General features: G+C 30.4%; 1 protein-coding gene across 1 annotated transcript; it reads left to right on the top strand.

The window, feature by feature from the left end:
• Positions 1–969: 969 nt before the first annotated feature.
• Positions 970–13,421, top strand: TRIADDRAFT_49728 (uncharacterized protein; the record flags this gene model as incomplete). Its single annotated transcript, XM_002108819.1, has 13 exons — positions 970–1,408; positions 1,629–1,864; positions 2,042–2,043; positions 2,298–2,441; positions 2,644–2,830; positions 2,920–3,038; positions 3,229–3,287; positions 3,364–3,501; positions 3,614–3,690; positions 3,770–3,899; positions 4,045–4,176; positions 4,251–4,436; positions 13,345–13,421. 13 exons carry the CDS (start codon positions 970–972, stop codon positions 13,419–13,421), a joined length of 1,926 nt encoding a protein of 641 aa, XP_002108855.1.
• Positions 13,422–14,629: the final 1,208 nt, after the last annotated feature.

The following is a 14,629-nucleotide window of genomic DNA, read 5'->3' as shown; positions in this document are numbered from 1 at the left end:
TCAACTCCAATAGTCTACAGGAATACAATACTGCACGTCGCTCTACGACCGCTTCAGCTCACTGCCTGACAAGGATAGAAAATCTCTTACTAACGACATACACTGTACTACCATGGTTACCACCTTGAGAAAGGTAAGAAAGAAGGATTAAAATGTTTACTGCAGATAGTGATAGAGTTGCTGAAATTCTTGCAATCTTGAAAGTTACTATCATGATAGCATACGTCGATAATAACGACCCAGCAACTCAGCACCTGCACAAAATACGATCCCATCTGCAGCTCATTTTCACCTATAGGTACACTAGGTACAAACGTAAAGACGCTTCTCAAAATGATAATAATCTTCACCGATATTACTCTACCATACGCGTATAGTCCTTAAACGCAATGACATGCTCGCGATAACTTATTTTCCCTCAATTCTACTTTTCTCAGCCATTACTTTTACCGTATGACTGCAGGAAATCTGCAGTATTGACAGTTCTGACCTGCAATCAGCTGATTCATGTTCGAATCGTTGGATGATCATCTTGATCTCCATTAGACAGACTCAAGTCAATAATGGTGCAATACTCTACCTGCTAACGAATACACAGCGAAGAAGAAATGAACAAATAAATAAATTCGTTTCAACACACTGCAATAAAATTTCATTGATTTGCCCCCATCCTATCATACTCGTATCGTATTATGTTGATTGCAATTGCCATTATTAATTAAGCTACAGGTCTTCCGACACAATCCAACGATCATCTCTATTAATTATATATATTATAGGCTCAATTTATTCATCCATGAAATAGTCTTTCCTTGGGCATTGAGTACAACTTAATTGGATATCAACTGACGTAATTAGACTGCATAGCGGCTATTACCATTAGAAAGGTACGCTCAACACTCTTCAATGACCATTCCAAGGGAAAAGCGTCAATTTTGATATTCAATCGAAAATTAAGCAAGAATCAACATGGCAGATTTACTTCCGAAAACGCATCAAGATTTTGCATTGACAGATTACTGGGATAGTTTCTATAAAAAGCGCGATCAAAAATCCTTCGAATATTATGGTGAATATAGTGATCATTGCGTCTTACTTCATAAATATTGCCGAAAACAAGATAAGATATTACATGTTGGCTGCGGTAATTCGCGTCTAAGTGAAGATCTATATGATGCCGGCTTTCATGATATTCTTAATATTGATACGTCGGATGTTGTAATACGTCAAATGACGGATCGAAATCATCATAAACGCCCACAATTAATCTTTCAAAAGTTAGACATTAAAGATACACATTTCGATGATGGTTACTTCAATGTCATTTTGGACAAAGGAACTCTAGATGCTATGACTGCGGATGAGCATGGACTTGATCAACAAAGTATCAATGCCATGTTTACCGAAAGTAAGTTTATCTTTCAAACTTAAAAAGATAGACCATAAACGCAAATACTAATACTGATAATAATGGGACACTTGATTAACAATTAATATTGGAAAGGCGCAGAATACATGAAATGATAACAAATTGAATAGGATAAAGACAAGCTGACGATTAATAATTCTAATCACTATATATCTATATACATATACAACTGTATTTATTCTTTCATGAACTAATCTAGTTCACAGGATTACTCGCGTATATGGTCGATACATTTGTATATCGTTATGTCAAGAGCGTTCACTAAAGGCAATCGTGGAATGGTTTAACTCTTCCAAACAATGGATGATTCGAATCCATAAGGTACAAACTGCTGATATGACAACTGAAAAGAGTCAAGGATTGCAGCTACAGGTTTTTGCATTAGTCTTAACAAAAATGATGCCTCCAAAGGAAAATATGCCAGCTATCAAACCGGTAACATTTTTTGTTGATTGTATTCTACTTGATATCATTCATGACTTAAGCTCAATTTAAAAACGTTGCATCAATTAGTTTTTAATTGATGGAATAATTTTATAAGATTTTCCTTACAAACATAAACGTAATTCAATCAAAACTTATCTTATCTTACTCGTATAATCTATTCATTAGGTGTATGAAATTGCTACTGACGATACTAATTATCAAAGGATTGATACAATGGATAAGCTAATTTCAACGATTAAAGACATGCAAATATTCACATTAGCTCAGAAACACTTATCAAAGTAGGCCTTACAAAATAACCACCAGTTGTATGAAACCATGTCAGGCTATACGTAATTGTTTCTATAAAATGCTCTCTAGTTAATTTTGAAAAGTTCTTTTTAGCAAGTTAATTATTTACGTTTATTACTGTATCATTAAGATTGCGCATTGGAGAAGAATTTCAAATTGAATTGTGGGGTAAAGATAGCACCAGCAATCCTCGGTATAGTTTAACCTTGGTCGATAGTCCACGTGCTAATAGCAAGAGCGGTAAATTCGCTGTATTTATTGTGCCAGAAGGAAGGTATGTTATCGCTGTTCTTGTGAGTAGTAACATAACCAAATTTATTTTAGGGCTTGTCCTGTTATCCTTTCATGTCCAAGTCTAATCCTTTTTACTGTGCATTAAAAATACTAAAAACAGTCATCATTGAGCAAACATCATGTGTCATTCTATAATAATTTATCATTTCAAAGCATCTAAAATTGTTTCATTCATGAAATAGAGAGACGGAGTGGATGTTTTCAACATGCGCTGGTCGAAGTCAGTTAGCTGCAGATGCTGGTTTTGAGCGATTGGTGGTCGTTCATTTGCAGCGTGGGCATCAATATAAAGACATGCAGACGATTCAGGATGAGCTCTCAGCAAAAGTTCTGGAACTTAAACCTGATGGGCTGTCCCATAAGCATCAAGTAATTAAACTAGTGTAGTACTGGCACTCACATTATGACACCTTAGTAATTTACTATGTAACTCATTACATTTTCACCTTTATTCATAGATTCCATACTTATCAGTAGGTGACAATCTTGGAAATCGGACAGTCATCTGTGAAGGAAAATCTGAACTGAGTGGAGAATACATTATAGAAGACGTTATTGTTGATAATCAAAAATTTAGGTTCCTGATTTAGTATTAATAACTTTATATATGTTCCCTAAAAAATTTGCAAATACTTTTAAATAATACAAAATAGAACGACTATTATTACATACATTGAAGCAACATGGTGCATAATAAAAGTACTGCTTGTTCTATTAGAATTATCAGCAATGTAATACTCGATGTCTTTTCTTAATGCTATATATAGGAGACTTCTATTTTTAAGTAATAAAAATGTTGTCCAGTCGGAGGGCCTACTAAGAACAGGTAATCAATTATCAATTAATTTTGTTCGAAATTAAAAATTGTAACATTAATCACACATTATCACCTATCATAACAGTAAAAAAGAAAAAGAAAAAGGGGAAAAGTAATTCCAGTAGTACTCGAGAAGAAATTAATCACTTATATCTCGCTTGTAATCATCATGCAGTTATTGTTAGCGGGCTATCGCTAATGGAGCAGTTGATTGACAGTCTTGGTTAGTTAAGTATAGCATATTTATCTTTACATTTCTTACAAGGGAATATTCGCCTCTATAGAAACTTAATAGTTAATAAAATTGTATAATCCTATTAATTATTAATGATTAGATACCGGATTTAATGTATTGTTAATTGGCTTGGGTGGTGGAAACCTGCCTATGTTCATGCATAAATTGTTACCGCAGGTCTAAATGAATGATAAACGTTTGGTATTCCATGGTAACGAAAGAGCATGCTGAGATGTTTTATTATTGTTTGCAATAGATATCTGTGGATTGTGTAGACATTGATGAGGCTATTGTCGATGTCGCAGTTAAATGGTTTAACTTCAAAGCTGACGATAGATTAAATGCCCATGTTGATGATGGTCTTCAATTCATAGATCGTTATGCACGTATGGCAGACCTTGAAGGTCCTCTTATCATTTTGTGAATGTATAATGCATTTTTATACTAAATTAATCTACTAAATTAGCTACCTACTTAAGTTATTTCATTTGCTTTATTTACTAATACTTTGGTCTACTCCCTTCCTATTAGGTGGAAAAAGATACGCTATTGTAATTTTTGATGTCAATTCCGGAGATAATACTACTGGCATGAGTTGTCCCCCAAAACAGTTCACAACTTTAGACTTGCTTCAGAATGTAGCTAATATGTTATCAAAGAACGGTACAGTGATTTATTGTATTAGTAGTTTTAAATTTACTAAATTATAATTTTAATACTAGTTTCTTTCTTATTAGGCATTTTCATGTTAAACTTGGTATGCAGAGATAGTGATCTTAGAGCTGAAGTGATCGGCAATGTAAAATCAGCGTTTAAGTACCTTTTTTCAGTTAAAATCGAGCAACAGGTGAATGAAATCATATTCGCAATGAATTCTCTAGAAAATCCTATTTTTATTGAAAAAATTAAAGATAAGAGAAAAGGTATTTTTTTAATAATTTGCTATAAAATTTTATTATCTCATATGTAGGGTGCATTTATATTTCATTGTCGTAAAATTTGTTTGATAATTGAACAATTTTCTAGGTAAATCATCAAAAGTTGACGTTGTAATGACCGAATGGTTCTTGAACAATATCAACATTTTACAAGATAAATATAACATGTTGTTACAGAAGTTTAATTGCAATACTGAGCAAAACTTCGATTTTAGACAATTACTAGCTAATCTAGTAAATTTATAATTTTAATAAATTGTAAAATATTATAGGGGAACAACATCTAATGAAAACACATTGTAGACCACAATTTGTACAACAAACTTGATTATGATTATACACTAATAAAGCCTACTTAAACCTAAGAGGTCGCCTTTATTGCTATTACGTGTTTGAACTGTAACTGGAGTTCTTCAGAGATTTATAGGATGCTTAGGTATCGACGAACGTTCACCCTCATGTATTGCATCGTGTAGTAGATTATAAGGTGTCAGTATTTTTCTTTGTCATAGAGCTTGCGATATAATAAAAAAGATAACTTTCTAATTACTAGACTTACAGCGATTTACCCTCAACTGAAAGAAGCGTAAATACAATTTATGATTGAAAGCACATGATAGTCATAAAAGTTTTCAAAATTATATATGTTCCATTAAACTGAGAAATCACGATAGTAACCTACTGCTGATCCATTATTGTGTAAATGTTAGTCTTTACATGATCACAGTACTACGTGTATCTGATTAAACGATACTACATACAATATGAAAATCATTACGACTTTTCCCTTTAAGATGCAAACCCTTTTGATATGTATTATTATTATTATACTCAATCTTGGTATCAATGCACTAAATCAAGACAAAATTTGAGACAGTTTAGCTATCCCAGAATATAATATAGTACAGCTTAATAATTTAATAAGCCGTAAATTAAAGATTTTAAGTGCGTCTAACTATGCCATTTGAGCTATTGGCGACAGATTACATTTACTGTGATAAATCTTACATACAATTTATATTATATTGAAATCAGTTTGTGCGTTTATTATACTTCGAATTGGATCACAGTAACAACTTACCCCCTTGCTATTACTATATTTTGAAATGGCAATGAAGGGGCGAATAAATGGGCAAGAGTTTCAATATAATTTATTGTCGAATTAATATTAAAATGCACCAATTAAGACTGTACAGTAAATAAAATATGATTTTCATAAGACCATAGACAGAGTACAAGTATGTCGATTTAAATTATCGTATAATTTAAAATGATTAAAAATGCTATTTTACACTCTTATATCATAATTAGGATTCCTTAAATTTCAAGTATAAATAATTATAATATAACAAACAGCTAATTTTCAATTGATCTATTAACGTTGATAACAATCTAGCTATTATTCTTGGCATTTCTTGCAATATTGCCCGTATATGAACAAGTATATCTTAGTTGAACATATTATATTTCACAGATGTAGACAATACTATGTTCTGTAATACCTTGTGCACACATATAACTGTGAAAGAAAGTTACTTTGACTTCAACATAGCTCAATGTGACCATTACTTTCAGGTATAACGTATATTAATTTTTCTACACCGACTTTTCACTAACTTAGATATGATAATAATGGATCAATAGATGATTAGAGTTTTATACCGTAATAAAATTACCTAAATGCGCTACCACGAGTTAACTCAGCTTTTTAAGTCGATATCAAGGCAATAAAGATTGTAAACCTAGTTTATATTCCATTTAAATTATAAAACAGTTACAGTGATTTGAAACTAAATATAATTTCGATGTGTTCGAGTGAAATAGTTTGATGAGCAGTTAGATAAAAATAACAGAATTTTATTTCATCAATAATTATAAATATTGATTTTAGATAGCAATGATATTTTTCCTTTCGTGAGCTTGAAGTTTAATTATAATTTATTAACCTTGATATAATTGCCAAGCACAGAGTAGATTAACTTTAATTCCTCCTATAAAAATTGGTTGTAAAGCCAAATATAAATATAAGCGAAGCTAATATACAATCTTATAAAAGGGACCATTACTTTATTTTTATTAATCGGATCGATGAATATCCTAACATACCGTAGATGAAATGATTTTGCAACGCTGAGCGTATAAACATTTCATAATGGCCTGCATGTCGAGAACGTTATCTGTTTCAATCATCTCTATACCATTAAAAATACCGCAAAATGTTCCACACCTGGTAGAACCATCACTAAATTGTGATATTTAAATATAGAATGATCATAATTAATACATCCATAAATTATCTAAATCAGGTAATACTATTCTTATATCAATTGAAGAAATTGGTCATTATATTTCTTAAATTGATAGCAAACAAAGAAGCCAAAAATAGAATTGTAACTATGAATGTAAGTTAACATTTAGTTCAATCCAATATTTGAAGTACAGTGTAACATTAATATCAACACCAATATTTAGTGGTAACTTTACATTGACTTCTGTTTAAGATAAGTTAGACTTACTCGCTATGAAGGATGATAGGCAAACCTGCATCAATTTTGAGATAGAGTCTAATAAATTTGGTAACAAATTCCATGACTGAATTAACAGCACCGGAGTTAGGTTCAGTAGGCCAACTTTTAAAGCGAAAATGATACACCAATCGCGTCTGCGTCCCCAAATTCTTTTATTAATCAAGAACTTGAGTTATTATCATATCACATACTAATGATAATGTAAGTAAGTCTTTTGCATATGTTTAACAAATAAATTAATCTCGTTTGTACTTTATCATAGTTAGCATACTCCTCCATTTATCGCTATTACTACAACTACCGTATGAAAACGATGGATCTAGCTATATTGCAATATCCTAGTGGCATATACAAAAATTGGCTACTCGATTACAATTGCGTCTAGGAAATAAAATTACTATGAAACTATAAACCCTTGAAGTAGATTTTACTAATGTATTAATACCAGCACCTTAAGCAATAAGGCAACGTAGTAAAATGAAAACCATAGAGAGTAAACAATACTAATATTACAAATTTTTAGCCATCTTTTAAAGATTTATAATGTTATTTTACCTCATTATGACAGGTTATCTTATATTTTTGTTGAAAAAATGTAGCATATTGGGTAGTTTCTATATAGTCAATATGATAATCATCATGGACGATAGGAATATCTTCTTCTGCCCAGTATTTAATACACTGTTATTGGATAATAAACCGATTAATCTTTATCAGAAAAGATAATCTTATTAATTTAATAATTTAACGAATTATGGTCATATAGTAAAATAAATCTAATTCTACTCAACGAAAAATATTAATACTAATTTAAATGAATTTAACTCTAAAAACATGTAAACGTGAGTAATAGACTTTATATCATACTCGTAAGTGCTAAATTGGCGATATCAACTACAAGATGTTTCAAAGTGCAGCATAAATATGAAATAAAACGGTTAACAGGCATATATAATATAAGGATTTATAAGCAAAAGGGAACATCGTAATCTTCTTACTGAATTAGTTTAAATTTTAAAATAATTATTATCATACAGATAAGCTGTGATAGAAAATTTATTAATGATTTACGTAAATGGTATAACCTGCTAACTGTTACATCTTTACTATACCTCCGTCCTATCAGACAGCATAATTATAAATTCAACTTTTTGCTCCCATACTAATGTCCAAAAGTCTTCGATAGTATTTTCAAGTGGATTTTGAGTTAGGATAAACCGATTGACTTTTTTATAGCTCTATTTAGGACGCAATCAATGAATAAATAGAAATTATTAAACCACCAAATTTATTTATAAATAGAACTAGAATTTATAACATACCCGGTATTCGTCATATTTTCGGATTAGTAATATAAAGCATATTATAAGTTATATTAACGTATACTCACATTTATATAACTTGCATTGATGTAATTATTGCCAAGTTTATTTTCTCTGGATTGTAATAAAACTCGGTTATGGTCGTCTAAATCAACAAGTATAATCTTTATAAACCTGGCATATATCATGGCACACTTCAAATTTTCTTGAAACATTACAATTGGCATAAATCTTTAATAATTATAATTATTGTCTTTATTATTGATTTCAAATTCTAATAACAAATATTATATAATCTAGCCCTACGAGTGCATCTTATTGTAAAAACCGAAACTTGAAAGAGAAATTAAATTACAAGCTTACTGCCAGAGTTACCCTGGACGGCATTTACTAATAGTACAACGCAAATCCTGACCATCTGTCATCAGAATATTGTAGTAGTTATACGTATGTTTTAAATTAAACGATAAGACCTAACTTTCATTAAAATCATTAACTTACAGTTATGTCATATAACTATTCATTATGTTATAAGTTATAACTAACTGTAGAGTTACTTTGTAGCACCGATGCAAAAGATCGTTTTAAAAATTAAAACTGTAGTACATAACAAAGATTATAATCGCAATTATTAGTCGTTGGGTTCTTACGCACATGGAATGATGTCTTTATATCGGTTCTTATGTACACAATTTGGAGTAGAAGCTATAAAAGTTGATGATTTTGTAATCCAAGTTCCTTTAATATTCTATAATTGAGATTTCATATATTTAGCCATTATTAGAGACTTTAAATTATACATGCCTTTATTATATGGAAAGGAATAATTATTAGTTTTCATTGTTGCAGTCAACATTATCTCTAACATAATTATTTTGAAATGGCTGTCTTAATTTAGATCGTGGGATTAAAGCATTAGTGAAAGACAGTATACCATAATAACAAATAAGATTACTGTTCGGTAAGTAAATCTGTTATTTGAAAGTTACTAACGCCTAACAAGTAAATGTTCAAAAACGTCGAGATATTCACTATACTGTCAACAAGTACGTCAATGTAAATGATAAGTCAAGAATAATTCTTAAGAATTTAAGAATGGATAAAATTCGCTAAAATATTATAAACGAAAAAGTAATAATTTTATCATTTATTTATAATAGTGGTTATGATAAAATATAATTTTATCGGTCCAATCATATACGAATAGAATAAAAGTCGGTTATTAGTACGCTTTGAACCTGCAATTCTCTCTCTAAGTGTTCTTCATTTAAGTTAGACACATAATTCGGGATGCTAGTTAGCGCAATTTCACTTTTTTCGGAACCTATTGCTTCCACAATAACATCGTAAATGAATGCATATTGCTCCTAAATTATATTGTAAATCATAGTAATAAGAACAGTTATCGGAATATTTCTTCTACGAAATAATGCAAAAATTAATATTTGAAACTGATCGCATCACAAAAAAACAATTATGCGGTTATGTCAAAATTTAACAAAGAATCAGTACTTCTGTTTGAACCATATGCTGCCGCTGGCTTCGTATATGCGCCAAGAATCCGGCTACATCAATTTTGCCGATATCTTTTAGCATTTCCAACATTGCATCTATAACAATATAGACGCCACTTCTACCTACTCCTGCACTATATATTTAAATATAGAGGTTTTGTATATATCAAGACTCACACAGTAATTTAAAAGAATTAACATTGACTGAACAGAATGATGTACAAAGGTAATGCTTATTCATTTTCTATGTTTAGAACATGTTTTACTAATAATCGGAATCACGAGCTAAAATACCTGCAGTGGCAAATTATGGGAGCTTTGGATTTCCCACAAGCTGCGTTAATTCGATTGATTAAATTGGTGATAGTGACAGTATCTGATGGAATACCAACATCAGGCCACGCAGTAAAATGAAACTGTCGAACAACTTTGAAATCAGTAGGACTTTTTGTCTAATATGGTCGGAGTAGATAAAAATTAATTTCATATTCGTGAAAAAGTAACACCTCAATAATCATTAACCTTTAGTGTGCTCAGTATTACTTGCAATTAAATTATAGTGAGAAAATTTTAATACCGAAGATATCCGAAACTGTCTTTCAACAAAAAGCGCAAAATCCTTTTGTTTATCTTTAATAACAAGAATATCATCGTAAATCGCTTCTGTGTCAGGCCAGTACTTATAACATTTTTCCTGAGTCAAATATAAATAATTGTTATCCAAATGATAGAAGTATAATATAGAATTGCCTGCTGATAAGTATTTTAAACATATTTAGTATTATCCTAATAAAGTTGCAAATATACCTTTTCACCTTCCGTTAAATTGGTTAACATAACAATACATGACGATTTTTCTTGATGAACCATTCGCCAAAAATCATTCATTGTTTCCTGTAAGGGACCTAATATGAAGGTAAATAATTCAGAAATTGTTTAAAACTTTGAATTTAAACTCTTTAACTAATAATAGCAGCTTAAGCAGGACTTATTAGCAAATATTACACCTTCACATATTGAACTGATATTACCTTGTGTAGCTATATATTTCTTTGCAGATTTATAGCCCTGTAGTCAGATCATAATCGATGCGGTAATCATTATACAAAATAAGAGTAAAGATGATAAATATTTCAATATTAACTGGCATTTTCTATAAATAAGAATAAGCTTATAAAATGGGTTCGATAATTCTCATTCTTTAACTTTCAAGTGATGTTGATCATCATCTGCACTTGTACTACTTTTAGATACGCTAGACATCATTTATTCTCTATATAGCTTGGCAATTAGATGCATTAATAAATTGATATTATATATACAGAAATATGAAATCATTAGTCTTACATCAATATAGTTTGCGTTAATATAATCCGATCGAGTTGAACCATTATCATTTTTTAAAATAACTCTTGTATGATCATCTAAAAATTAAGTATTGAAGCAGACGCAAATCTGATTATTTCACAAAATGTTTTAAATTTTATGCTAGTTATATGCTATACCTAGGTTCTAAAATCATATACTAAGTATTTCGTTCAATGTTCAGTTCAGTATTTTATGATTATTAATTATCAAGAAAAAGAAGTTCGCTGACATTACCTAGTACATGATACCATTCATGATCTAGCTGTTTAATTATTAGCTTATTCAAATTTGTTTTTAAATTTTAGTGTATAGTATAATAACAGAAAAGATAGAAATACTTAAGATATCCCAAATTATGTTTACTTAAATAAGCTTGCTTTCATTAATATTTGCCTACAATGATTGATATGCAGTGCAAATTTGATATAGATAAGTATGGTAAGAGACAGACTCTAATTAAGCATTTACTGTATGCATTGCAAAAAGAAATGGAATATAATATCATATTCATAGACTGTATTTTAAAATTCCTTTGCTAAAGTATATCTTAGGACGATTCTCAATCATATAATTTGCAGAATGATGACTATTATCAATTGCATCATACTTTCTACCGAAGTTGAATTAAATTCTTTTATGTATGAAGTTACTACGATAGACTTGGGCACCTTTATTTACCCGATTTTGCTAAATTAAGACGTAACTTCAATGCAATAGCTATTATTTACGTTGTTACTTCTTTGTTAACTTACATGCTAAGATATTCTGATATCTGTTTTTTGATTCATTTTGTGTACCGCTTTCAACAGAATATATACGACATGGCCTTCTGTCCTATTAATGAAGTTGATAAAAATTTAAACACAAAAGTTGATTTTTAAATATTTTCGTCCTCATCATAAATGCGGTCTTATATGTATTTAAGGAAATTCAGACAATCCTTAATTTATTACCTCAAACTCTTCAGTAAATCCATTACTGTCTTGCATCTTACGGGTAAGCATTTCGATATCAGCTATCGCTATGGGATGAATTGGATCAAAACAAGTTTCTATAATATAAAGGAATAAGACGAAGAGGTAGTAAATAATGAACAGCTTGGTATCCAAAATTTAATAGCTAGTATGTATATAAAGCTTTCAATACCATAACCATGGTTAAAAATAGAGACTCAATATTAATGGCAGTTTCGTATTTTAAAATAATAAATGGAAAATAATCAATTCCAGTCATCATTAGTTAAACTAACAAGATAGTTTTTCTACAATTCCTACTCAAGAAATAAAAGTTCAACAGGATTGAATTTATTGACAAAATGCTGTCACTTTTAAAAGTTTGTTGAGGTTGATAAAATTAACTGCACTTAAAACTACAAAAAATATATTTTATCTACAATATTCGAATTTAAATCTATTAAATTTGTAATTACAATATATTGGTACATAAAATACTTTCAAGATAGGAAAATAAAGCATTCCTGTACTATTATGACTGAAACAGATTTAAATCTTATATATCCTTACCTTCGAGTTTCGTACCATTTGAAGTTGATGTTGGAAGTCTACGCATGGCAGTTATATCCAAGTCTCCGCTTATATTGCTATTTACTGTAATATTAGTGCAACGGCTTTTACCAGAGGTACTCGCATTGATAGACCTTTTAAATAGATTCGGACGCGTCCTCCTATGTATTATACCATTAATTAAAGTAATTAAACAAATGGAGTAGACGTTGTTCGTAAGTTAATGTCGGCTTATTAAAACACTTATAAGTATGAAATTATCTATCGAGTGGTAAATGAATTCTGAAGAGGAAAAATTGTAGACTAGCAATGATGCTCGTGTTAATCAGCTTGTATTCTTAGTGAAATTACCTTATACAGAAGAGAATTACGATAAGCAAACATAGGAATCCAACAACAGAGAATAGGATTATTATTACTTGAAAAACTTGATCAGGATTTTTGGTATTAACTGTTGAAAGACCACAGATTGAAGATAAACAGGCTAATTAGCTGAATACTTCTAAAATCATAACGATCACATTATGGACATTATTAGTTAACATTGTTCTTGTGTTAGATTTCCGTTGCTGCTACACGAATTACCTTTCTTATGCAATACAGTAGACAAAATATCTACATAGTACTATATTGTACAGTGAGTGCACATCGTAGGATAAATGGTGGGATAGTTTATACACGAAATTTTACGAGATTAACAACTATCACAAATTAAAATCTGTGGAGCATCAGAACTTTGTTATCATCATTATCATAGGGAATATGGAACCGTAAAATATCAAGAAAAAATTTCCAGTATACTTTGGTGAAGCAAGTCGCTATACTCAATTTAAAATGATGGGTTGTTATTCTGTCGAATAAATGGATAGAAAATAATCTTTCAGAACATATAGCTATAAAATAGATAGGATAAAGGTTATAATACTGGTAATAATTTGTTTTGTAATTTTAAATTAATTAAATAAATGTAATGATTTTGACTTCATAATGCAACGGTAGTCCTAAAACAGAAAGATCTATATTATGGCAAAGAAGCTCATGAAAGTATGTCCCTTGTTACCAATATATTTTTATTAGCCACGCTCACTTATATTGGTCTCAAATTTTATGACCTTCAACAATCGATAGAGTCGAAAATGATTACAATTTCCAATTAAAATAGCAATTATTATTCTCTACTTTACATCAAAATTATTTATGGAGCATTCGCATTTTTATCCGTTTGTGATGACATGGATCAAATTTCCGAAAATTAAAAAATTAAGGATTCACTCGTTTTATGTGCGTACTATATAGAAACATTTTATTTTTAACCTTAGCCGAACAGAACCAGTCAAGAACTGAGAAAGAACTGCTAAATTCTCTAATGCGAACTATTTAGGTGCCTTTCCTAGTATCTATACTGCTAGTTCTACCCTACTTTACAAGTACACGGATTGTAACAGAGCATCTTTACATGCTGAGGTTTATAGTTTGTATGATACTAGACTCAACATGGCTAATAATACTCTACAATTCAATCTTTAACTATGTTACACTATCATACTATAATATAATTCTAACGAACAGCAACTTTACCTATATTTTACCAGGTTTAAAATTAGTATATCGTACGGGTGTATGGATCTTTATTGCAGCACCGTAATAATGCATGCATTTTAAGCACTACACATTACGCATTGGATGTTATTTGATATCATCATAAATACCGAACTGATTACCATATAAGCAACTTTGAATTAGGCTTATCTCGTCTATACAGTATCACGTTATTACAGTATATAAATTTCAGCGAGAAAGTTAAAATCAAACGATATCAAGAGCCAACTGAACTGATGGAACGATCACATAAGAAATGTTAGCAGTGTCAGTATCTACGCAAGATATGCATTTAAGCGGGTAAAATTACGAGACAAGGCACCA

Source organism: Trichoplax adhaerens, genomic scaffold (genome assembly GCF_000150275.1).
Source record: "Trichoplax adhaerens TRIADscaffold_1 genomic scaffold, whole genome shotgun sequence".
Taxonomy (NCBI): Eukaryota; Metazoa; Placozoa; class Uniplacotomia; order Trichoplacea; family Trichoplacidae; genus Trichoplax; species Trichoplax adhaerens.
The sequence above is the reverse complement of the archived record's forward strand: the minus strand, read 5'-3'. Positions and strand labels throughout refer to the sequence as shown.